This window comes from Dermacentor variabilis, chromosome 2 (assembly GCF_050947875.1).
Source record: "Dermacentor variabilis isolate Ectoservices chromosome 2, ASM5094787v1, whole genome shotgun sequence".
Lineage (NCBI taxonomy): Eukaryota > Metazoa > Arthropoda > Arachnida > Ixodida > Ixodidae > Dermacentor > Dermacentor variabilis.
In genome coordinates this window covers 183,431,212-183,458,479 of record NC_134569.1, presented here as the reverse complement: position 1 = coordinate 183,458,479, position 27,268 = coordinate 183,431,212, and the positions used below count along the sequence as shown (strand labels likewise).

General features: G+C 47.6%; 1 protein-coding gene across 1 annotated transcript in view; it reads right to left on the bottom strand.

The window, feature by feature from the left end:
- LOC142570588 (scoloptoxin SSD14-like) overlaps positions 1 to 27,268 on the bottom strand; it is a 118,596-nt gene that overhangs the window by 69,450 nt on the left and 21,878 nt on the right. Inside the window, exons 2-3 of the mRNA XM_075678959.1 lie at positions 23,802 to 23,924; positions 19,083 to 19,180 (exon numbers count right to left, since the gene is read on the bottom strand). Of these exons, the coding sequence (XP_075535074.1) occupies positions 19,083 to 19,180; positions 23,802 to 23,924 (221 nt within the window). The remainder of the gene's footprint in view (positions 1 to 19,082; positions 19,181 to 23,801; positions 23,925 to 27,268) is intronic.

Here is a 27,268-nt window from a genome sequence, read left to right as displayed (position 1 = left end):
ATGGAACGGGAGTGGTTCGGTATGAGGGAGACTCCACCCGGACACCCAATAATCACGCTTCGCAGTGGTTCTTTACTGGACATACTGTGGTATTTTCGTTCCTTCCACAGAGCAGACAGTTCCATGGCGTTTACAGCGAATAATATCAACAACATTGTCCTAGCTGTACGCGATGACCCTTTCCTTTGACTTCTGGATATTTCGTTTCGTTTGAATTTAAAGGGACACTAAAGGTTACCAGAAACTCAAGTTAAAGTGGTAGAGCAATGTTCTAGAACGTCTAAGGCGTCAATATAATCGCGAACAGAGCTTTAGTAACCGAGAAATTGAGGTAAATGCATGACACGATTTGAGAGCCCCCAGCGACATTCCGGTACTAGCCCGATGACGAAAGGACTCCTCATAATTTCTGTTACTAATACTCAACTACTCGTATTAAAAATATCATTTCATTCGATTATAAGACGGGAAAAAATGCTACTTGTCTGCGTCTATTCGATTCTAAGAAAAAATAACATTTTGACGTTACCCTTCACTAATATGGGTGTTCGAAAGGTTTCGTTTTCGCTCGACTCTGCGCGCTCGACTCTGCGCCGCGCACGCTTTGGAGTTTCAGTAGTTTCGTTATCGCGTCGTGCTGTGAGGGTTCTGCTGGCTCGCGAAACTTTCATTTGGAACAAGCAGCGAGAATGCCACGTCCGTGTGATGTCGTGGGAAGCCCTCGTTGCTTTCCCGCTCCGGAGAGCCGGTTTCGAGGCCGCCGTCGTAGTACGCAACGACGCCGGCAGTGCGAGCCCTCAGCAGCAGGTCGCGCTCGTCGGTGCCCAAATCGCTGAAGTTGAGCCCACCATCGCGAGCCAATCTGTCGGTGTCAGGGTCCATTGCGACGAGCGTCGAAGTTAGCGTCATAGAATGAAGTACCAGCTTATGGGCGTCTTGCGCTGGAGTTTGAGGTATAGTAGCGGCGCGTGGTGGCGGTGCGGGAAACGACATCTGGGTCGTGCCAGCTTGGGTCGTATTGAGCCCTGGCTGAGGCGAAGCACGTTTCTAGGCCGAGTTTTGCGTCGATTCGCACATTTTTATGCCCTGTTGCGAGTGCGAAAAGGCTCGTCGCTTCTCATAGACCCCGCCGACCACGCTGCGAGCTCGCCGCAGCCTATTGGCCTCGAGCTCCACCACTGGAAAAGCTGGCGCCACCGTCGGCGTGACGTGCTAGGAGGGATCACGTGGACACAGCGGCCGCGTCGGCTGCTTCGGGAGCGCCGAAGCAAGCTGAAAACGAGTTTGAATTCCCTCATACGCTGCGGTCCTCATTTAGTGGCGAAATTTTCCCGCTTCGAGTGTCTCCTTTACAACGCTTGAAAGCACTACAATAGGGAGTGGGTGCCTTTGAAGGCACGCAACATGGTAGGCTACTGCTCGGTGCCGCAGGGCCGGACGCACGTAACGGAGGCCGGTGTCAGCCTTATTCACACGTAGCCGTAGGACAAGAAGCTGCGTGAAGCTTGGCTCGCGAAACATAAAACCGGCAAACAGTCATCGGCTACAACTCGGTTATGCAGCAAGCACAGACGCGAGGAATATTTCTGCTACGGCGCCCAGTCTGCGATGTTCTGAAAACGCGCAATGAGACGCTCGCCCGAGTCTGCTGCACGACTAATGTTATGTCGGTTTGGTCTATCAACTTGTCGATGCTATAGATACTGGCAAGTTCAGTGGAGTGGAAAGGCAGCGGTAAGAAGCACATTTAAAAAAAGCATGGCATATGGTCATGTTTGCGTTATGAATTAATGCACTGGATTACAAAAAAGGTTCAACGGAAAATTGCACGCTGAGAACACCGATAAACATACAGTGCGACGCAACTCGAAAAATAATATTGAAAAGTCAAAGAATTTAGAAGAAAAAAAAAGATTGTATCGTCGCGACGGCACAGCATAGTCCCTCTAGGCGTGGAAGTCTCTACAACGAAGTTATTTTTGAACAGCTCTGATAGCTCCCACGCAACAGTGGTTGCTTGTATACTGTCAAATGCTCATATTCTGCGGCCTAAAGCTCATGGCACGGTGCGAGAACGCGCGCGCGAAGAAAGCGAAACAGTGCGCGGACAAGCATGCAGGCGCGATGTCGGTCGCTGCGAATCTGCGCGATCACTGCATTGAGGCTTCTTTCTATTACGCTCCATTTAGTTATACAAACACTATAAGAACATATTTCACATAGTCTGCTCTCAGCGTTTACCTACCTTTCACGCAAGAAGCCGGTTCGGGAGACTCCATCGCGGCGACCGCGCGCAGTGGCGTTCGCTGTACGTATTCGGTAAAGAGATAGAGTCTGTAAACGATTGTGTGCTTTCAGTTTGCCGATGATTATTATTTAGACACTAAACAACTTCTCTCGTTTCGAAAGTACTTCCAGAAATGTCCGGGAGAGCTCGCGCGTGGTGTTTTGAGTGAGCGCTGACAGCAAAACCTATGAGGAGCGCGCCGCGTGATCCCTCATACTACGCCAGCGAGGCACTTCCGATAGATGGCGACTCCGTAACTCCTCGCCGCCAATAGTTTAATGAAAACGGACTTTCCGTGTGCCGTGGGACGTAATGTGGGACGTAATTCGTTTCTCCTTCCGCTAGCCACCATACTCCCGCTTTCCCTCTGCTGTCGGCTCTCTCTTGGTTCTGTTTCTGGCCGCGCGTTCGCGTTTTGCGCAGAAAAGCCGTAGCGCCGTCTGCGGACGCCGTTCTACTCACCGATGGCGCAACGTCACTATGAGACCATGATGTCAGTACTCCTCGATCGGAGGGCGGGCGATTTGAACTGCGCTAGCGGTACGCGGACGCTTCAGAACGCATTTTCTCTTAAAATAAGTCTCTCCTTGGCACGAAACAAGCGTTTAGAGGTTTCTGTGATGGTATTTCAACAGTCCACGTTGACTTAATAGTAACCTTTAGTGTCCCTTTAAGAGGAATGTGTGTCATTATGGAACGGGAGTGGTTCGGTGTGAGGGAGACTCCACCCGGACACCCAATCAACACGCTTCGCAGTGGTTCTTTACTGGACATACTGTGGTATTTTCGTTCCTTCCACAGAGCAGACAGTTCCATGGCGTTTACAGCGAGTAACATCAAAAACATTGTCCTAGCTGTACGCGATGACCCTTTCCTTTGACTTCTGGATATTTCGTTCCGTTTGAATTTAAGAGGAATGTGTGTCATTAAGGAACGGGAGTGGTTCTGTAGGAGCGAGACTCCACCCTGGCAACCAATCAACACGCTTCGCAGTGGTTCTTTACTGGACATACTGTGGTATTTTCGTTCCTTCCACAGAGCAGACAGTTCCATGGCGTTTACAGCGAGTAACATCAAAAACATTGTCCTAGCTGTACGCGATGACCCTTTCCTTTGACTTCTGGATATTTCGTTTCGTTTGAATTTAAGAGGAATGTGTGTCATTAAGGAACGGGAGTGCTTCTGTAGGAGCGAGACTCCACCCGGGCAACCAATCAACACGCTTCGCAGTGGTTCTTTACTGGACATACTGTGGTATTTTCGTTCCTTCCACAGAGCAGACAGTTCCATGGCGTTTACAGCGAGTAACATCAAAAACATTGTCCTAGCTGTACGCGATGACCCTTTCCTTTGACTTCTGGATATTTCGTTCCGTTTGAATTTAAGAGGAATGTGTGTCATTAAGGAACGGGAGTGGTTCTGTAGGAGCGAGACTCCACCCTGGCAACCAATCAACACGCTTCGCAGTGGTTCTTTACTGGACATACTGTGGTATTTTCGTTCCTTCCACAGAGCAGACAGTTCCATGGCGTTTACAGCGAGTAACATCAAAAACATTGTCCTAGCTGTACGCGATGACCCTTTCCTTTGACTTCTGGATATTTCGTTTCGTTTGAATTTAAGAGGAATGTGTGTCATTAAGGAACGGGAGTGGTTCTGTAGGAGCGAGACTCCACCCGGGCAACCAATCAACACGCTTCGCAGTGGTTCTTTACTGGACATACTGTGGTATTTTCGTTCCTTCCACAGAGCAGACAGTTCCATGGCGTTTACAGCGAGTAACATCAAAAACATTGTCCTAGCTGTACGCGATGACCCTTTCCTTTGACTTCTGGATATTTCGTTCCGTTTGAATTTAAGAGGAATGTGTGTCATTAAGGAACGGGAGTGGTTCTGTAGGAGCGAGACTCCACCCGGGCAACCAATCAACACGCTTCGCAGTGGTTCTTTACTGGTCATACTGTGGTATTTTCTTTCCTTCCAAAGACCAGACAGTTCCATGACGTTTCGAGCGAGTAACGTCATTAATATTTTCTGAGCTGTACGCTATGAAACAGGCACTAAAATACTTACAACGACAACTTCAACAACAATGTACAATCTTCAGAGATTCGAAAGCATCATTGCAAAGACTTTGCAGGAAAAGCACTAAATCAAGCAATTACATTTTCGTCCAGGATGTAGTATACCTACGCGACTTGGCATCTAACGCTGGGCATATGATAGCATTTCAGAGCCTTCCAGGAAATTGCGGTATAACAGGTAATGAAAAGGCAGATTAGGAAGCCTTCAAAGAGCATGATCACATAAAAATTTATAAAGTGGTTTTCACTAAAAGTGATGCTTCAGCTTTGGCGAAGAAATATGTGCTCAATGAAAGGCGTAGAAGATAGTCTTCACCTTTAGGCAATTACATGTTGTTGTACAACATTGACCCAGAACTCAAATCAAGCCTACCACAATGTCTACGGTGGCATCTAGGGACACTCTATCACCGGTTCCGACTGAACACTGCGTACGCCAAGAATCTTTTTCGCAATGGCCAGACCACAGATCCATGTTGTGACAACTGTGGCGCGATGGAATCCTTACAGCACATCTTGCTCGAGTACCTAGCTTACAGAGGTGAGCGACATCAATATAAAATGAACATGGTAAAGCTCGACCAAAGTCCCTTTTCATTGGCACGTATGCTGCATCACTCGCCTTGCCCATCAAAACAGCGCAAAGCGCTGGACTTCTTGTTCTTATACAGGATGTCCCACGTAACTTGAGCCAAACATTAATCATATACAAATGCCACGTAGCTGGACGAAGCCAAGGTGACCTTGTTTGCCGACTCTTGTAGATACTCAGATTATTTGCTTTTTTTATTCCGGTTTATTGGATGAGTAGTCTTAATTAACTATACAACTTCTCAATTATTATAGTTAGATGAAAAGTGCCAATGATAAAATTGTACAACAACATAAAAAACTCCCGATACAGCGTTCTGTTGCTCGATACGTACCACATAAAGGTACGTATCGTAACCAGCCTGCGCACAGTGCGATTTGTGTACACACGTCGCGTCCTATAAGGCACCTCATTGAGTGACTCAATATGGCTTGATATTGATGGGTGTCTTTGGCTCTTTTTTCATTCGATATGCATTGTTTGTCACGGTGTACTGTTCATAAACTGGTTAAAATTGTTTTCAGAGCTGTGTTGGCAACATCTCACTGCTGCGCGCACCACGCAGTCGAAAAACTGGACCTAGTTTCTGTTTCAGGATTTGGCTTACATTGCGCATATTTTCCCCCCTCATCTTTTAAGAGATTCAATACACACAAGCATTTGTCTCGCAAACCAGATTTATTTCAAGGGAATTTTCCACGTCTCAATAATTTCTCTCGTAGTATTCGAGTGTTGATTGCCGTGTTATAGTTTTTTAAAGAAGCTTCCGCTCAAGTCTAAATATTTTAAGGCAGTTTGTCGTGTACGTATCATGGCCACGCACGCTTATATCGACTTCCGTTTCTCTACCACGGTTGCGCTTTAAAACCACGGCGCTGCAAGTTTGCTTCAGAGACTTTCCTTTCCTTCTCTCTTCTCCGCCCTTAAACTGTCTCTCTTAACTACTACACGCAGAGACAAGAAACAGCGCGCGCTTTAGATCCTATAGATGAGATGAATATTTACAATTATAATTAGGGTTATAATTATATTCGAGTGCTGATTGCCGTGTTATAGTTTGTTAACGAAGCTTCCCCTCAAGTCTAAATATTGTAAGGCAGTTTGTCGCGTGCGTACCATGGACACGCATGCTTATATCGCCTTCCGTTTCCCTACCACGGTTGCGCTTTAAAACCACGGCGCTGCAATATTGCTTTCCTCTCCTTCCTTCTTCTCCGCCCTTAAACTGGCTCTCTTAACTACTACACGCAGAGACAAGGCAACAGGGCGCGTATGCGATCCCATAGATGAGATGAATACATATATATAGAAAAGTATCAGTCATAGCTCTCGTAGTATAGCCTTCTGAGCCGTTTCCTTTTTTTTTCTTTGAAAGAAGTCCTATTAGGGTTATTATAATTACACGAAGATATTTCGCCCTCGCCAGCAGCAGTACTTGAGATAGCTATTCCGGCGGCTAGCTTCCCACGCTATGCGTGCCACCCTCGCACCTGTTTAAGCTCTTTCCTAGACGCTAGAGCTATACAATGTCCGCGCAACCTTGAACGATCGGAAAGCGCGTTTTCCATTCTTGGCCGGCGGAGAGGGGAGGCTTCGTTCCGGCCGCGAAGCTCTCCACATCTCAGTAAGGTGCCTGGTGGTGGTCTCGTGCTGACGATGCCCTCTCGGTGAGCGCATATTTCCCCCCCTCATCTTTTAAGAGATTCAATACACACAAGCATTTGTCTCGCAAACCAGATTTATTTCAAGGGAATTTTCCACGTCTCAATAATTTCTCTCGTAGTATTCGAGTGTTGATTGCCGTGTTATAGTTTGTTAACGAAGCTTCCCCTCAAGTCTAAATATTTTTAGGCAGTTTTCCTAGTCTCTAAAGCCGCTCGAGTTCACGCTGCTCCTCTGGCGGCCATTTTTCCAAGAAATGATGCCTTCCAACCACTCAAATCGACTGCAAAAATCGACTGTCGCGGACAACATCAGTCCCTTTCCACATAAATATGAGGCTCGGAGCAGGAGCTATGGCGCTTGAAAGTAACGGTTTGGCTTGACGAACCAACCGACTGAGCTACCTTTCCGGGCAACATTGAAGGATCACGAGTTCAAATCACATGTTATGTTCCTTTTTTTTCCCCTTTTTTTTCTTTCTTTTTAATGTCTTTTCCTTCATTTTATCACTGTACGGAAACCCTCCTAAAAAAAAATTATATATCCTCAATTATGTGTGGCCACACATGTGCAGGTCATAAATACCAGGTTCTCTAGCCGAGTGCCATCCATGCGGTATAACCGAGCTCAGATTGGTCCACCTTGACTGATCAAATAGGGCACCACTGTAGGTTAAATTAGGCGTACAACTCCTGCGGGACCCGGCGTGGTTGCTCAGTGGTTATGGTGTTAGACTGCTGAGCACGAGGTCGCGGGATCGGACCCCGGCCACGGCGGCCGCATTTCGATGGGGGCGAAATGCGAAAACACCCGTGTACTTAGAATAAGGTGCACGTTAAAGAACCCCAGGTGGTCGAAATTTTCTGAGTCCTCCACTACGGCGTGCATAATCAGAAAGTGGTTTTGTCACGCATAACCCCATAATTCAATTTTTAATTTAACTCCTGCGGGGACGGTAGAGTATCCGTCTCCAGTGCAAGAGGACCGTGATTCAAATCCCGGTGCCGCGCAATTCTCCACCGGGAAATACAAAAAAAAACCGTGTGTTGAGAAAATTGCACAAACAGGCCTGGAGTGCGGCCTGATCCCGGTGACCAGAACCGGTAACGCACTCTCTCACCAGAGCAGGATTGGCCACCCTGGTGCAGTACTTGGCCACAACCTCCTATATGAATACAACAATCAAACCCTGGCCCTCAGTCCCCAGCAGCCGCGAAGCAACTGACCACGGCGGCGGTCAGATCTGTGACGCTGCAGAGGGTGCTAAGAATACCTGCCTCCGGACAGGCCGCCATTGGAATCTGAACCTGGCAACGTTTAACGTTAGAACGCTATCTAGTGAGGCGAGTCTAGCAGTGTTATTGGAGGAATTAGAGGGTAGTAAATGGGATATAATAGGGCTCAGTGAGGTTAGGAGGACAAAAGAAGCATATACAGTGCTAAAAAGCGGGGATGTACTGTGTTACCGGGGCTTAGCGGAGAGACGAGAACTAGGAGTCGGATTCCTGATTAATAAGGAAATAGCTGGTAACATACAGGAATTCTATAGCATTAACGAGAGGGTGGCAGGTCTTGTTGTGAAACTTAATAAGAGGTACAAATTGAAGGTGGTACAAGTCTATGCCCCTGCATGCAGTCATGATGACCAGGAAGTCGAAAGCTTTTATGAAGACGTGGAATCGGCGATGGGTAAAGTCAAAACAAAATACACTATACTGATGGGCGACTTCAATGCCAGGGTAGGCAAGATGCAGGCTGGAGACAAGTCAGTGGGGGAATATGGCATAGGCTCTAGGAATAGCAGAGGAGAATTATTCGTAGAGTTTGCTGAACAGAATAATATGCGGATAATGAACACCTTTTTCCGCAAGCGGGTTAGTCGAAAGTGGACGTGGAGGAGCCCGAATGGTGAGACTAGAAATGAAATCGACTTCATACTCTGCGCGAACCCTGGCATCATACTAGATGTAGACGTGCTCGGCAAGGTACGCTGCAGTGACCATAGGATGGTAAGAACTCGAATTAGCCTAGACTTGAGGAGGGAACGGAAGAAACTGGTACACATGAAGCCAATCAATGAGTTAGCGGTAAGAGGGAAACTAGAGGAATTCCGGATCAAGCTACAGAACAGGTATTCGGCTTTAACTCAGGAAGAAGACCTTAGTGTTGAAGCAATGAACGACTATCTCATGGGCATCATTAAGGAGTGCGCAATAGAAGTCGGTGGTAACGCCGTTAGACAGGAAACCAGTAAGCTATCGCAGGAGACGAAAGATCTGATCAAGAAACGCCAATGTATGAAAGCCTCTAACCCTACAGCTAGAATAGAACTGGCAGAACTTTCTAAGTTAATCAACAAACGTAAGACAGCGGACATCAGGAACTATAATATGGATAGAATTGAACAGGCTCTCAGGAACGGAGGAAGCCTAAAAACAGTGAAGAAGAAACTAGGAATAGGCAAGAATCAGATGTGTGCGTTAAGAGACAAAGCCGGCAATATCGTTACTAATATGGATGAGATAGTTCAAGTGGCTGAGGAGTTCTATAGAGATTTATACAGTACCAGTGACACCCACGACGATAGTGGAAGACAGAATAGCCTAGAGGAATTCGAAATCCCACAGGTAACGCCAGAAGAAGTAAAGAAAGCCTTAGGAGCTATGCAAAGGGAGAAGGCAGCTGGGGAGGATCAGGTAACAGCAGATTTGTTGAAGGATGGTGGTCAGATTGTTCTAGAGAAACTGGCCACCCTGTATACGCAATGCCTCATAACCTCGAGCGTACCGGAATCTTCGAAGAACGCTTACATAATCCTAATCCATAAGAAAGGGGACGCCAATGACTTGAAAAATTATAGACCGATCAGCTTACTGTCCGTTGCCTACAAAGTATTTACTAAGGTAATCGCAAATAGAATCAGGAACACCTTAGACTTCTGTCAACCAAAGGACCAGGCAGGATTCCGTAAAGGCTACTCAACAATAGACCATATTCACATTATCAATCAAGTGATAGAGAAATGTGCAGAATATAACCAACCCTTATATATAGCTTTCATTGATTACGAGAAAGCGTTTGATTCAGTCGAAACCTCAGCAGTCATGGAGGCATTACGGAATCAGGGTGTAGATGAGCCATATGTAAAGATACTGGAAGATATCTATAGCGGCTCCACAGCCACCGTAGTCCTCCACAAAGAAAGCAACAAAATCCCTATAAAGAAAGGCGTCAGACAGGGAGATACGATATCTCCAATGCTATTCACAGCATGTTTACAGGAGGTATTCAGAGGCCTGGAGTGGGAAGAATTGGGGATAAAAGTTGATGGAGAATACCTTAGCAACTTGCGATTCGCTGATGATATTGCCTTGCTTAGTAACTCAGGAGACCAATTGCAATGCATGCTCACTGACCTGGAGAGGCAAAGCAGAAGGGTGGGTCTGAAAATTAATCTGCAGAAAACTAAAGTATTGTTTAACAGTCTCGGAAGAGAACAGCAGTTTACAATAGGTAGCGAAGCACTGGAAGTGGTAAGGGAATACATCTACTTAGGGCAGGTAGTGACCACGGATCCGGATCATTAGACTGAAATAACCAGAAGAATAAGAATGGGCTGGGGTGCGTTTGGCAGACATTCTCAAATCATGAACAGCAGGTTGCCACTATCCCTCAAAAGGAAAGTGTATAACAGCTGTGTGTTACCAGTACTCACATATGGGGCAGAAACCTGGAGGCTTACGAAAAGGGTTCTGCTGAAATTGAGGACGACGCAACGAGCTATGGAAAGAAGAATGATGGGTGTAACGTTAAGGGATAAGAAAAGAGCAGATTGGGTGAGGCAACAAACGCGGGTAAACGACATCTTAGTTGAAATCAAGAAAAAGAAATGGGCATGGGCCGGACATGTAATGAGGAGGGAAGATAACCGATGGTCACTAAGGGTTACGGACTGGATTCCAAGGGAAGAGATGCGTAGCAGGGGGCGGCAGAAAGTTAGGTGGGCGGATGACATTAAGACGTTTGCAGGGACAACATGGCCACAATTAGTACATGACCGGAGTAGTTGGAGAAGTATGGGAGAGGCCTTTGCCCTGCAGTGGGCGTAACTAGGCTGATGATGATGATGATGATGATGATGATGATGATGATGATGATGATGATGATGATGATGATGATGATGATGATGATGATGATGATGAAAGACAAAAATGCATTTTCGTATACCGTGTGTCCCATGTATTTAGCCAAGCCGTTCAACGAAGAAAAAGAGATTTGCATACGAAGTTATTTTTTTGATGCGCAGAACAAAAGGTAGCATACTTGGTCAGCATACAAGGGTTGTACAGGTCACATCGTGGGTACCTTGATACAGTAACCGTACCACAGGGGCGAGGTTAATACCATTAAATATGAAAGGCCTTAAGTTTCTTAATGCCGTTACACTTTGGTCGCTACTATACGCGCACAATGAACGACATTAAGCGTCGCGAAGGCGATAGCTGCAGTGAAACGGTGAATATTGCTCGCTAATCGTTATACAGCTTGAAAAAGTTATTTAGGCAGCAAACGTTTTAGAAATGGCGGGAAAAACATTAATTGGCGTGTCTTATGTAGTTTACTTCAGGAGTGTAATTTTGCACCCACCTGCAAACTGTTGGAAGTCGAAGCTTTCGATGTATTCGATGACCAAGTGAATTGTGATGGTTATAAGAATGCACTACGGCTCCAAAAACGAGCTCCTTTTAAAACAAAGCAAAGGATATATTAAGCGTCCTTCCCGACAAAATTGTTTAGTATTGTCAGAATGTGGATACATTTGGAACGAGAAAGCGCACTTGATGGCCGAGCGAGTTAGGAGTGCGAGCTACGGCGCGATTGGCATTAAGTCTTAATGCCACTAAGCGTGTCCGTGTAGCACCCCGCGAATGGCATTAAAATTTAAGGCACTAGCAACAAATGTCGCTTTCTGTACCAGTGTAGTACGGGTGTACTACAAGAAAATTAATATACACGGTACAAGGTCCGATCAAAAGACCTAAGTTGTTCTATCATAAGACCTCTGACAACCGAATGCCTTAGGTTTTACAAGTGTATCTTCCATCAAATATTTTAAATTTTTTTCTTTAACTTAGATTTTTTTGGACATCATTGATTTACTTTACAAGGCTTGCTGGTGTGGTAGTAGGTTCATAGCATATAATAAAATTAAAACAGCGAAAGAAATGTCATCGACGATTACCATACTCCCTAATGCGGATTTCGATTGCCGCTGTTTAGGTGTTTTCAATCCGCGATATAGTAGAAAGCTTTAGTTGGGCGTCCGCAACAGCTCTGCGTACGCAGGAAACCGCGGAGGCGACGGTGCGCATGCGCGGTACGCAGCAGCACGCACGGTATCTTGCCTGCGCCCGCAGCTTTTCAAAAGCTGCGTAGCATCCGCTGCGGGCTGTGCTGCCTTTGTGGGGCGTCCTCGCGTGTTCTCGCATGTCCGCGAGAGCGCATCTTTCGATTTTGTTACGATCAAAGATATGACTCCGGCTTGTGGCTTGACTTTGTAGCGGCTGATACTGGCTACACAGTTTCAGAAGCTGGCACACGGCGGCGCTGAGTAGAGCACTACCGGCTCCTGCGCGCGCAAGTTGGCAATTCCCTCCTCAACTTTTGCGTCTGGCCAGCTATTACCGTTTCGTGCGCGTGTGCCTCGCGCTAAACGCATGCTCTAGCGGTGACGACGACGCCGCAGGCGAAGTAGCGCATGCGCAGTGAGTAAGCCCATGCCAGCGATTTCTTTTTAGGCTGGCCGCATGTCTGGAAGTGTCGGCAATTCGCTTTCCTTGTCACCCTCTTCGCCCATGCCCTCCTCCGCTTTCCGCCTACTGGTTGCGCTGCACAACCCTCCCCGCTTTCCTCCTCGCGTCATTCCGCCCCCCTCCCCACGCGCTTCGCGTTCGCTTTCACCTTTCGCTGTGCTCGTTCGCTCGGTTACGCCGACGCTAACGCTCGCCGCAAGAACGGGCGCCTAAGAGCTGCGCTCTAAAAGCGAAAAGAACAAGGCTGAACAGCACAATTAAGTGCTCCTTATTTAGTTTATTTTATCTTTTTTTTCCTCTTATAAATAAATAAAAAAAACATTCTGCCCCTCAGTATTTGCCACTGGATGTGTGCCAGTTCTTGGCCAATCCTCCAAAATGGACATGTCCGTCTACAGGATTCCTACATAAACCTAAACATGTAACATCGGTTTACAGATATCACACCGATCTCGCAATAGAATGGTGAGTTATGTTTCATAGATTGTTTTTATTTACTCCATTCCATTTAGCCATTCGGTATGTGCCACTAGGAGTGTGCCTGTTCTTGGCCAATCCTTCAGTATAGGTTATCCGACTGTTACGCAAGGGGTGTACAATCCGTAAGCGTTTTTTGATACATGTCGTATTTTGCTGCGCATGCAACTATCATCACCATTTCTCCGTCAACAAGTATCGTGAATCGCTCCCGTCCACATCGCTCGTAAACGTCTGACGCTGCGAATCCACCTGATGTGGACTTAGCATATCGGCCTACATTGTGAACAATGCTGCGCATAGATAAAAATTGCATGAAGACAAAGTTGCGACCTATGTGGAGAATACATATGAATGATTATATGAATTTTCAGTTTGCATAGGATGAAAGCAAACAAAATTATATGCATCGCCGTTACTTGTAAACCATTTGTTTAACCACTTTAATTTCGCTTCGCTTCACATAGATTGCAACATTTTGGGTCTGCACTTTTCTTTACAGTGAAGCTGTTAAGGGCTACTTTCCGTGTCCGCGTGTCCGCTTGTAAAAGAAAATCCCGAAATTAGTGCAATGGAGGGCCTACCCGCGACGGAGGTGCAGTTCGCCATTAAGGGGCCCACATACTGTTAGGAATGGCCTACCAGGGTGGCAAAGTACAAGTTACTTCAGCCCGCTGCACGTGCTCCGATCCAACCGGGACGGTGGCGCACTTCAGAGAACTGCGGATAACCGGCAGCGACGTGGCGAGGGGTCAGCTCAGGGGAGTTCTCGAGGGGAGGTAATTGGCGGAACGTTCCCATGCGCTTTTCGAGACACCAGACAATGTGCTACCCGCGCGCGCCACCCGGGACGGCTCCGAGTTCTACGAAGCCCCTCTGACGTCGGCCGCGCTGCAAAGGTCATCTGCCTTCGGAGGGGGCACTGAAACTTGTGCGTGTGTGTGTGTGCGTAAACCGTCCCACGGAGAGGCGGCTGGTCTACGGTGACGTCGAACGGTGACGTCGAACGATGACTGGACGAACGTTTCCGTCCCCTTTGAATCAAGGGGGGACCAAGTGCTTATAAGCGGCGATTGCCGGCTGCTAGAGGGTGCTCGTTGTCGTGCTCGTTGTCATGCTCGAAATGTACTCGAGAGCTGCGTGGTCGTTGTCGTGCTCGAAATGTACTAGTGAGCTGTGTGCTCGTTGTCGGGCTCGAAATGTACTCGTGAGCTGTGTGCTCGTCTTGCGGGCTCCATTTGGGAGTCACGCTAGACTGTCGATGTACCTCATGTTCAACTGTAAATAACATGTAAATAAATCCTGCTTGCCTAGTTCCTCCCAAGGTCCTCCCTACAACTACGACCGCTCCAATCCCTACATCTGAATGGCAGCGGCGAGATCGTCCGACGAATCTAATGTCTGGTTGACAGCGGTGGAATCGGCCTACGGCTCCTAGATTAGCCTACGGTTCCTAGATCGGCCTACGACTCGGAGACAGCAACGGCAGCTGACGGACGTTGGCATATGGTGACCGACCGGTATCCTGATCAAGTTGGAGGCGACTTGGGACTGACCACCTCTTGCAACTGACTGGATACGGCGGAGAAGGACTGGTGATATGGTGCTGTTTCAGTGGGTAAGCGTTTGGCTTTGGCTGTAAGATTTACCAGGCTTCAATTTCTCTGTGTTTTTGGATTTCATTCGCTCTGGGGATCTTTTACTTGTATTTTGATTTGCGTGGGTATCGCAGCAAGTATTGTGTGACAACAGAGCCAACGCTTAAAGTAGCAGCCGTGGGCCTGATGTGTTTGACGAGAGCTGACCTGTTGTGGTTGAGGAAAGAGATTGAGGTAGACGTACAGGAGGACTTGACGGAAACAGAAATTCGTAAGGCAATTCTCGAAAGTGAGAATTATTTGAAATTCATAGAACAAATGGGCAAACGAATTCTAAGTAAGAAACGGGAACAGGAAGCCATTAGGCAAGAACAGGATGAATTTAGGCAAAAACAGGAAGAAGCTAGGCAGAAACTGAAAGGGGTTTCGCAGGAAGAGAGAGAGAGAGAATGAAGAGGAAAGGCAGGGAGGTTAACCAGATATGAGTCTCCGGTTTGCTACCCTACACTGGGGATGGGGGATAGGGGTTAGAAAGATGACAGAGAGGAAAACGCAAAAAAAAAAACGAACGCGCACACCTGGAGACACACACACAAAAGGCGTTCCAGTTAAAGTCGTTCACACAGGCCGGTAGATCGCAAGAAGCGCAAAAGCGCTTGCACGGCCTTCTTCTGTGACGGTAGGTCCTTTCGATGTTGCAGAATTCTTTTTTCGGATAGCGGTTGGTCGTCCAGTTGTTCAAGTTCGTGGCTAAGGCATGCCCTCTGTGGACTGTACTGCGGGCAGGTGCACAAAATATGACCAATTGATTCTTCATGGCCGCAGTGGTCACAGGTTGGGGTGTCGGTCATCCCTATGCGGAAGGCATAGGCTTTAGTAAAGGCAACGCCCAACCAAAGTCGATATAAAAGCGTGGCGTCTCTACGGCGAAGCTGTGAGGGTGCTCGAAGACTTAATGTTGGATCAAGTGAGTACAGGAAGAAGGCCTAATAGAAGTAACGAAGCAGTACGTTGCTGCATTGAACAATGAGATTCAAGGTATAGAGCAGGCAATCGAACTAAATAAACAACGGCTTGTGAAATCTGTAGGCTGGACGCAGCGAAAATGGCAGGAAATAAATAGTAGATTTCAGTCGAAAGCCGAAAAAGTAGTAGTACCTGTGAGAGTAGCAGCACGTTCATAGGTGAACACGAAGTGCTAGCAGCTAACGATGCCTTAGTGGCAACAGATGCCGTTAAAGGCCAGAGTGAGAGCGACGAGGTGCTGTGCCAACAGAGGACTGTAGAGACAGCTAGGCCCACTGCGAACAAATTGGCACAGTTACCGCGCGTGTGCGTCGCATCTCATGGTAGCGAGGTCGTTAGCGAGGTACAGAATACTGTTGACACGACAGACACGAGCACCCATGTCGAGTCAGATCTACGTGCCGAAGTGATGTGCGAGCTGGACGATGCAGTTGAGAAAATTTCTCGGGATGGCGAGCTGCGTAGCTCAAGAGAATACAACTGCATTGTTCAGGGATCGGTGCAACTCTCCGCCAGTCTAGGTAGCCTAGATAGGGATGATTCAGTCAGTAATCATTCGGACTGCGCGCGTGAGACAGCGATCGATATCGACGGGGTGTGTGCCGATGCACAGCGTGAGCTGGGCAATGCAGTAGAGGGCAGTTCGCAAGAGTGCGAGTTGCATAACTCGAATAAAGCCTGCTGCATTGTTCAAGAGACGGTTGAGCTGTATCTGCCAGTCGAGGCAGAGAGAGTGTTGATTTAAATGAGAATCAATCAGACTGTGCGGGTAAGAGACCGATCCGGGCCGACGAAATGTGTACCGGCCAGCACGAGGCGCGAGAAGGCGCCATGATAGAGAGTTCAAGGAAAAAGCGCCGCAGAAAGAAGCGCCGTAAAGATCGGAATGCGGTGGCTAATGTAGCGCAGCCAAAGACGGCGAAAGGCGCGAAAAGCCAAGGCGCGAGGAAAAGAAAGGTGTGGTCGTCGTTGACGATGTTGGCGCACCCAACACGTTCGAGCCACGGGTCAAAAGGAGACCGAGACGCATGTTCTGCAAGGACGCGGACAAAGGGCACGGGGCAGTTAAATTCCTCTTCGTTCCGTCGTTCTTTTCGAAGCTCAGCGTGTAGTACAAAGAAGCGCAAGGTGGCAAGACGAGACCAGGTGAGGAGTAGCGACGCGGTCAATCGAGGTCGTGATGAAAGCGGAGTGCCAGGACGCAAATTGGCAGGGGACTCTAACGTCTTGGGGGAGCTGATAGTGAGTCAGCCCTTTTGTTGTTCCTCGGTAGCCAGAGTAGCTTTCGGACCGCGACCATCTCGAGTACGGCTCAAATAGTATGAGTCAGTTGTAAACGTTTGGAACGGGAGGTCAAGAGAGCTTCAGTAGAAGTGAAACGTGTTGTTTTATTTTTTGAACATTTGGAAAATTTTCGCGAATTGAGACTAATTTCTTTCAATATGTAAGGTATGAGCTTTCTTTATGTTTTAGTTTAAAAAGCTCCGAGGTTTGAAAGAGGTGTTTTATGTAAACCTGTAGTCTCGAGAGATGTTCATTACTGAGTATATAGGCTTTTTTTGTGTATGTGAGTAACCTGAGTGTCAAGGTTATCGGTGAGAGGCCTATGGTAACGCGCGTGTGTTTTAGTTAACCTTCTTTTCCTTATGTGTATTTTTTTTCTAAGGTTAAGCGCGTATATTTTCAGTAAGTGTGTGATTTGCACTGAGAAGCGTTCTTAGTTCCATTAGCGCGTGTCCTGTGTGGACGGAAGGAAGCAGAATGTTTGACTGGGTTGCTCGTGTGTGTTAAGGGCAGCCGTATTCTGACTTCTGTAGTTATCGCGCAGGGAACGAGTTATTAGAAGACACATTTGTTTGAAGGTTCCTTTGTGTTGCGTAAGTTACGCAAGTTTGGTTGTTCGTTTAAGGAACGTGTCCTGTGTGGACTAAAGGAACAAATGTGAGTAAGCGTGATAAAAACTTTGTGCATGAGGCAAGCACGTGTTCGGAATAGGGACCACAAAGCTAGCGCGATTGTATTTACGTACCTGTGGAGTTGGCCAGACTGTTCAGTGCCAACAGTACGTGAGATAAGTACGCCACTGCGATAAGGTGAGAACAGGCTGTTCGTGAACTTACGCTGCTTAAGTTATGGCCGGGTATTGGTAGTTGGGAGCCTTCGGTTCAGTTTGGCGTAAACCTTTACTCTTGTGCAGCGCGACGGTCAGGTTTGGTCGAGCTCAAGAGGAACGTGAACGCTCACTTTGGCGGCACAAAATTTTGGGGCAAAATTTGGGATTCCCAGTTGAGTGGCTTGCATTGAAATTTTGATAGGAATCCTGGTGGGTTAACAGCTGATTCCGGGCGTTTGTACGCTGAGTGGTATTGTGTTGCCGGGTCGACTCTTCTGTACCAGTTGTTGTGAGATGGTTGAAGGCATTCCAAGTGCTCAGGGGTTGCAGAGAGCAAAGCCATCGTCTTGCTCACCAGCCATTCTCTTCCTGCCCAGCGGTTGCCAGCACTGGCCAGGCGAGATTTTCCGGGCCATGGAGGAGCTGTTAGGAATGGCCTGCCAGGGTGGCAAAGTACAAGTTACTTCAGCCCGCTGCACGTGCTCCGATCCAACCGGGACGGTGGCGCACTTCAGAGAACTGCGGATAAACGGCAGCCACGTGGCGAGGAGTCAGCTCAGGGGAGTTCTCGAGGGGAGGTAATTGGCGGAACGTTCCCATGCGCTTTTCGAGACACCAGACAATGTGCTACCCGCGCGCGCCACCCGGGACGGCTCCGAGTTCTACGAAGCCCCTCTGACGTCGGCCGCGCTGCAAAGGTCATCTGCCTTCGGAGGGGGCTCTGAAACTTGTGCGTGTGTGTGTGTGCGTAAACCGTCCCACGGAGAGGCGGCTGGTCTACGGTGACGTCGAACGGTGACGTCGAACGATGACTGGACGAAAGTTTCCGTCCCCTTGGAATCAAGGGGGGACCAAGTGCTTATAAGCGGCGATTGCCGGCTGCTAGAGGGTGCTCGTTGTCGTGCTCGTTGTCCTGCTCGAAATGTACTCGAGAGCTGCGTGCTCGTTGTCGTGCTTGAAATGTACTAGTGAGCTGTGTGCTCGCAAGCTGTTTGCTGTATGCTCGTCTTGCGGGCTCCATTTGGGAGCCACGCTAGACTGTCGATGTATCTCATGTTCAACTGTAAATAACATGTAAATAAATCCTGCTCACCTAGTTCTTCCCAAGCTCCTCGCTACAACTACGACCACTCCAATCCCTACATCTGAATGGCAGCGGTGAGATTGGCCTACAGCTCGTAGATCGGCCGACAACTCTAACAAATGGTGGCAGTGGTGAGATCGTCCGACGAATCTAATAATACACACCTTCGCTGGTCATCCTTGTTCACAGAGTGGAAGGGCACTGAGTTTTCTTTTTCATTATCAAACGTTCTCGTCTTTAACTTCTCTCGATATGATTAGATGAAGCTTGACTACAAGTAAGTTAAGCCTTTGACTTACTTGGCCGTTAATGCTTTAACACCGCTACCACATTCCGGAACACTCACCTCTCAGAGAAGCTCCCGATTTGTTAACAAACATGTCTTGCGTAGCCGCTGCAGGAGCAGTTTCCCGTGCGATAAGTGTTTGCACTTGCTTCTCTTTCCTAAGGTTGAAAAAATAGCAAATGTATGTGTCACTTAGTGTACACACAAGCCATGGAAAAGTATTGGTTCATTAGCGCAAGCTATTGGGTCAGTTGGTGCATGATGAACTTGAAAAAACGGGTACCGGTGAAACACAAATGGGGGGGGGGGGGGGAGGGCGCATGCAAAGAAAAGCCGTTAGACACGGACGGAAACTGGACTTTCAACTGTACTTTATTGAAATTCACATGCCGCACAACATTGGTTTGTGTAGCACTGTTACTTACCTGCGAATCTAGCTCTGTTGTCTACACGAGTCTCTTAATAACACCGCGGAAATGCCGAAATTTGAAATTCTCTGCTTGGCTAGAACGTGGCAAGGCTGAAAGCGTGGCCATGGCAGCACAAACAAGGCCTTCACAAAATATTTTTGATCTTCGCTAAAAGAATTTTTACCCATTTTTACGCATATATGACGCTGCATGCAAATGACGATGGTTGTGCGTCTATGCGTAATTCATCATTCCTGTTGCTCGCGTCAGTATCACGCTAAATTTCTGAACTTGTGCAAAATACGACCGTAAGCTAAAGAAAGACTGCACAGTGAGCTGGCACTTTCTCATTTTTCGAAGTACAGAGAGGAACCAATGGCACTGTTGACAGTGCACCACGCATGCTGTTGTCTACATGATAAACCGCCATAACAGATACAACAATCGTAGTCCGTTGGGTTTTAAATGACTGCGTGCTTTCTCGGAAACGCAATAAAAACACAGGACAGTTAATGTGTAACGTGAGTAGACGTTTTTAAGCATTAAATGCTTTTAGCTGCAGGTGTCAGTCACCTTCCAGTGACCTTGAGCCAAAATCCAGAGTCGTTATCCGGGCACTAAAACGAGATCATCCGGGCAGCCTATCAAAACTTAAAATAATGCAGTCTCACGGTCCCCAACCCTGTTTACAGAACCGTATTACATAGTCTAGTTACTGCCCAAACAAGTTGCAAAAATATTGCTTCCGAGTTCTTCATTATGTTTCTTCACAATATCACTGAAGCTGTAACTTCTATTACGCTGAAGTGTTATTTGTCATTTCCAATAGCGACATTCAAAAGGCAGATACAGGGCACTATACACTGAGTTGTAATCATTTGGAGTTGAGCGCTGAACGTCAGCTGTCCGCGAGTTCGGCGGCGTGGGTTTTGCCTCATCTCGAGAGATGGCGCCACGCTGCGTGGCGCCTCCTTCACGCGCTTCACCTGCCGCGTTGGCTTAGCGTTATGGTGTTGCGCTGCTAAGCACAATGTCGCGGGTTCAAATCCCGGCCGCACCGGCTACATTTAGATGGAGGCGAAATGTAAAAATTTCCGTGACCCGTGCATTGGGGGGACGTTAAGGATCCCCTGGTGGTCAAAATTATTCTGCAGTCCGCCACTACGGTGTGCCTCCAAATCAAATTATGGTTTTGGCACGTAAAACCCCACAATTCAATTCATTCTTTTTCTAGCTAGGCAGTGCGCTCTGCCTCCCTGGCGCTTTGCGCTGCCTGTCGTGCGGCATTCAGCCAGTTTTCATCTAGCTGGGCAACTTCCGTATGGACCAGTGCACAGTATGGCGTCGTGCGGTGTGGTGCCGTGGGGTGTGCCGTTGCCAACATTCACTACATCCACTTCAAGATATTGGCTAGTATAATCTCCAACGAACCTCATTTGCCGATTGCCATTTCATGCTTACATCAACTCTCGATTACGGGAGAGCCAGCAATTTTTGCTCTCTAGCTTGCCAAATCACTTGAGGGTCTTGAACGCTCTCCATTTCTTTATGATATTTCAATGCAAAATATATTTTACAGCGTTCTCGTTTAAATTACCACGCTCCTAGCCGATCCTCGAGCCCTATCCGGCTTTCTAGGCATACTCTGGTGCAGCCGAAGGCGGTATAACGACCACGGCATCACAGCAATGGGGAGATGATTCCGAAATTATGAGTATCGTAAACTGACGATAGCGTGACGACGACGAAATGACGACAATGGCATGACGACGGGCGCGTAACGACGGTGGTGTGACGGTAACTGCATGACCGGAATATCGACGATGGAATGACCACGAAATCACGACGATGGCACGACAACGAATACACGAGGACGACCTATGACGACGGTAGCATTACAACAGCGCCACAATCACAGTTTAATGATGACAACGTGAACACGATGAAATGAAAAAAGGAGCTACACAAGAAACTTGGTCAATCATAAGAAATGATAATAAAACACGTGACCCTTTTATGGGACGCTGTCAATATTCATGCGAGACCCCGAAGTGCACACGGAAGCGTGACCTACAATGTCGCGTCATCTTAAAACTCAAGGCGGAGAGCTGCATCGCATCCTCGGATATTGCATTGCTCTTCCTGCGCTCTTATTTTGACCGCACCCAGGAGCGAATGCTGCAGATAATGCCTCTAAGCTTGCAGCACGTTTCCTTTTTTTTTTTTGCCACGGTGTCAAGAAGGTCATAGTAGAAGCAATTTTCCATGACGGGGAACTTAGCTGTGAGGCCTTAGGTGTTTGTTGCTCGCGGTGTTCAGACGATTGCTGCGCTCTGTCTTTACGACGCCGAGCTGGCTAAATACTCTTTCCTCGGAGGACGTCTAGTGCAGCAAGGACAACACATCGATAAGCTAACCAGGGATAGCTTCTTCCACTGGACGTTTGCGAAATCAATATTGTATGGTTGCCAGGAAGTTCCACCAGCACCACGATGATTTCCTCGAATATTTGCTGGGCACGAGCCTACTAACAGTCGTAAAAGCACTACAAATCATATAGCAGACGCTGGCGAGGCCAATTTGAATAGCGTCACGGCATTGCCATGCAGCTACCGCAGTGACGTACAATGTCTACTTCTGGAGCAGCGGGCGTTGTGTTCGTGAGCTTCTTAATCTCGTATTCGAGGTACAGCTTCGAATGTGTGTGACCATCGATGTAATGGCGAAGCGCGTCAATATTCACCAAATTGCATCATGCAGCTTAGATGCGAAGCTCAATGTCCTCAAAAAGATTAGCCCCATCTGCATTGTTCTTCTTGCAGGCACTGCTTTTGCGCCGAAATTCTCGCGGGACAGGCCGAAGGTAGAAAAGGTAGATCTATTTTTATTGCATAAAATCATGTATTATATGAAAGTTCTGCACTATAGTATCCTTAGTGAGAAATTACCTGTTCAAAGCGTTTGAGCAACAACACCCATCGGTTCAAGGCAGACGACCACCGGCATCAACGAAGTTCATATCATATGCCATATTCTTTGAATTGGTTTGTGAGTCTTCCAGATTGCACAGGCTCAAATAGGCGCGCTTCGTTGAATCAGGAAACTGCATGTTGCCTTCGCGCACCAAGAGTCCACGTTACCAGGGAGGGTTCCCTGATTGGCGTGACACAGCTCATCCTAAGCAAGTTCGGGAACTGCCTATCCTGCTTCATCGCTTTGAAGACACCGTAGTTGATTCCAGCGTTCATCGAAGCGCTGTGAACTGCAATGCGTGGTAGATGCTCCGTGTCAAGTCCTATGAGCATCATCAGGTTTTTCAAAGCCTTTACGACTGCCGCGGTGGCGTCTTGATGAGCCTCATGTACGTAGTCGCGATTCAACTTACTAAGCACTGAAGTAGCGAATCGACGCATGCAACGAACTTGTGGTTGAAGATATGTCGCCTAATCGATGAGGTTGTAAATCCACTCCCGATATTCGTAACCAAAGCAGGCATGCAATGTGGAGAAAACATGTTTACGTTTACCTTCATGTACTTCCGGTGCGTACGTACAATGTGCATAATCTTTCTATTTCTGAATTGCATCTGGCGGAGCTCTGTGTGGTGTTTTATCGGAAAGGAATGCTCTATGTTCACAAATGAATAAACAGAAATACCACTAGAAGTCTTGGTTGCAGCTGGAAAATTCAATCGGTTTTGAAGATGACTAGTAAGGCTCTGATTTCTCCTGTTTTATCGCGGCGACGTGCTCCTTTGCATGCTGTACCTTCGCGTAGAATTATGCTCTCGCGTGACCACCTCTGCATCACGACATCATGTCAATTACACCTTCCGAGATACGAAAGATGAACTGACAGCAGTAAATTATTTAGGACGGTGACATAATCGTCAGTATTTTTTAGAAGTTTCGTAGTGCAGTACCATCATTTAACGCAAGAAAATGAGTCAGAAGTATCAGATGTATCAGAAGTATCAGATTTGGTTATTTTACCCCATCACTTTCTTGCAATATTACCTTTGAGAGTGAAATGGCGTCGGCGACTCCAGAGGTTACAAGGATAAAGACGAAAATGCCCGCAAAGATCTAACACGTGGTTTTCCCGAACTCAGTCTTAGCTATACTCATGAGACCATTAGCGATCCCACATATCCACATGGTGAAGACCTAGTCCTCCATACAGCCCGTCGATTCAGTTACGCCTGTACTTGCTCAACTCGGTCGTTTACATATGAGGTCAGCTACAGGACATCAAAATGCAGGAAAGTTGACAAACATTCAGATGGTGGTTGGGTTACCCCTACAAAAAGCCTACAATCACTTTTCCACAATAAAGCTCAAGCGTTCCACAAGAGAACGCAGCTACTTACGCCAAGTAGATAGTCGCCACGAAGCCTCCGCCGATGCCGTTTGAGACGGGTAAAGCAAGTGTGTGGCACAGCAGCGTCGCCACAGCTGCGTCGATCGCATTGCCGCCTTTCTCATACATCCATCTGCGTTGTGAAAGGCGGTGCAATTTCGCTGAATGCTCCTGTAACTCAGTACGTGCGAATCGCTCTGCACGTAAGGTGTGCATAGCTCGCCGTATAAGGGAACACACGAGGGTAGAGGACGGGCGAATTTATTGTCTCGCAGGCGTACAATCACATGGCATTGCAGCCGATGACTTGCGCTTGGTTGCGCTGGTACCTTTCTACATGTTAAAGATGTAATATAGGTAAGACATTCGGCAAAAAAAGAAAAATGCAGCAGATCCAACGTGCTCTGCAGGAATCTATATGCGGCGAAGCTTTCCATAAATGCGAAAGGAGTACTGAAACGTGTTTCCGTTTATACAATGTGAGTTGAAAGTGAAACTGATCGCTTTATTCATGTGTCTTATAGAGGCAATACAATGTCTTGTAAACGAAAACATATACGTACTATAAACGTTCAATCACATGTGTTCGTGGTGCTCACGTTGGTGTCTTAACACTGAAGTAGGAGCACACCTTTCTGCGTCATTCCTTCGGGGTACCCGAAATCTCTTTGGAGGCGCAGATGCAGCTTTACACGCTGCTGCCAGGCGGCTCAACGCATGCGCAGCTAGTGCAACTAGGCCATCTCCAGGGCCCTCTGTCCCGTCTCATTGCTGTCCCTTTCTTTGTCCTGCTGTTTGGCGCTGTCTACTGCTCGTAAGCGTAAGTCGATTCACAGAACCTAAACAGCCGTCGCAGCTGCCGACATAAGAAATTTCCACAATAGGCGTGAAGCAGCCTTACGAACCTAATTATGTCTATCTACGCCACTCCAGCTCACGCGGGTAAGCCTTGGAACACGCTGTAGCTGCGGATTGGCCAGAAGCCACCACTGATAACCGCTGATGACGCGTGCTTATATTTCTGTGGCGTGCTCTGATTTCTCATCTCAAAATGCATTGAACAGTTTTAATGCATAATTGTATTTGGGGTGCACTACTGTGGAAGGCAGTAACTGCTGCATTGCGATCTTCTGCTTATTGTCTGGTAGGCTGTCTATCATAACGCGCGCAATAGCCTTAGTTTTCATACTCGTCTTCTAATACGGGGGTTACTGCACTGTAAACTCACGGACAACAGAAGTAGAAGTGGACAGGACGCGCGCCGTTGTTGTCCGTGTGTTTGTAGCGAAGTAAAAACCGCACGGCCGTGTGACACAGTTCGCTTAGCGTGTACTGCATCTTACTGCGACAAGTTTTGGCACTTCCTCTGACCCCCAACATTATTATAACTAATTTCGCTCCCTTGGTTACTTTTGAAGCATAATTACAGTGAACTAGAAGAGGGCAGTGGAACGAACGGAGGGAGGAGCGCCTTGCTGCCGCATCACCGGAAGTGTAGCCCGAAGCGGTGGCGCTCTCGTCGACCACTCCTGAAGGCGACTGGTCTCGGCATGCACGGCCAGTGCATTTCAGTGCTGTGTTTCGGGTGTGCTTTTTCGTTCCGAGCGGTTGTGTTTTGCGAACTCTTGTCATGCGAATGCGCTCACTCAATGCATCGATTAGTGAAACGCAACGCCTCAACCACAGCTACGCCCCAGCGTGTAGCAGAGGATACGCTCGAACAAAAACTGCAAAGAAGATGCCGCTGTTCAAGGCGCCTGCAGATGCTGAGCGGAGGTCCACGTGGGAAAGGCACCAACACAGAGCCGACAAGCCGCTAACCGAAGACTGCCCGGTATGTTAACTACATTTTGAGCAACGCCTCAATATCAGAGGCTATGTGCACCGCATAAATGGCGAAGAAGTTCGCATTCCACGAGGGATGCCTACACTTGCAACGGACTCAGTCCCCACAATTCTGCCGAACCTTCCAGCTTACCTAAGCAAGGAGCCCATTCCCAAGAGAAATTGAAGGATTGAAGGCTTTGTTGACTTGGGACCATATACACCAGAAAAAGAAAAAACAACACCATGCAATCATGGCCTCGTAATATTCGTGCCACTTGTTGGCAGCTGGTCTCAAGTTATTGGTGTTTTTGGGAGCAATGAAAACGTGAAAGGTGACCTGTTGGCCAAAATTGTGCTCAAGTCCACCGTTCTGACTGAAAGAGCTGGTCTCTTTGTGGACTACATATCGTGCGACGCAGCATCCTGGAACAGGAAAATGTGGCGCATGTTCAACATTCGAGCAACATCGAAAGAAGTGGTCTGTAAGAAGCCACATCCTGCCAACAGTGGCCGTCTTTTGCATTTTCTTTCGGATTTTCCACCCATGGTCAAAAATGTCCGGACCCGGCTCCTCGTCACAAATTTTGACACACCTGAGGGTTCCGTTTCCATGCACTTTGCTCGAGAAGCTTTCGAACTCGACAGTAATGCTGTCTCAATGAAGGCAATGCCAGGAATAACAAGCGTGCATATCAACCCCAACCATATTGAAAAAAATGCGGACAAGTTATGCTTTCCAACTCTTTGGCCATGGTCATTTGCAAGCATTTTTTCTGTACCGGACTCAACTAGAGAGGAGCTGCGGTAATACTGAAGCCACGGAAAAGTTCTTCATGAGAATGAAGTCCCTGATTAGTGTAATGACTGCAAGGTGCAATGACTGCAGGTGTTGAGAAAATAAAGGAGATGCTTAGTTTATTGGACATCTGGGAGCAGCATGCTCATAGGAAAAATTTCCTCAGTGAGTCAACAGCGGAGCGCTTAGGAGTTACCCTGACAAGTACTTTTGAGCTCCTTCGCTATTTTCACGAACAAGTTGGCTATAGCTACTTGTTGACGTCCCGGTTTAGTCAGGATAAAGTGGAGAACTTCGCGATTGTTAAGCAGTCATCTGGCTGCAATTATCATCCGACGCCGTAACAGTTCATGCTCACCGTTGTCTGTCTGTCTTTCTATAACTTGGCTCGCAGTATTGCAGGTGGAAATGCGGACAGCGATGTCATCAGTTCTCTTCTTGATACTAGGGACAAGGAGGAAACCGCAAAGCAACAGCTGATTGACGCAGTGAAGCTTTGCACAGAAAAGCAAGCGGGACCTTCGGGCTCATGTGAAAGTGCTGAAGCAGTGGAACATGATTACCCTGTGCAGCAAAGTGACTCTAGACTAATTTATTATATCTCTGGCTGCGTGGCAAAAAAAATGTGGGCTTCCAAGAAAGTGCTCTGCTTCTACCGACAGTCTATTACTTCCAGCAGAGCAAGGGCGCCGCTTGCATGCTGCAGCATTTGTGCAGCACAATGATCAATGAAGCTTGCTCTGCCCCTCGCTTGAACTGTTTCCTTTTATCACCAGGCTAGAGGACATTTTCACAAGTTGTTTCAGTGCACGAAAAATACACCGTGAAAGTGTGATGGACATCTTGCCCATGAT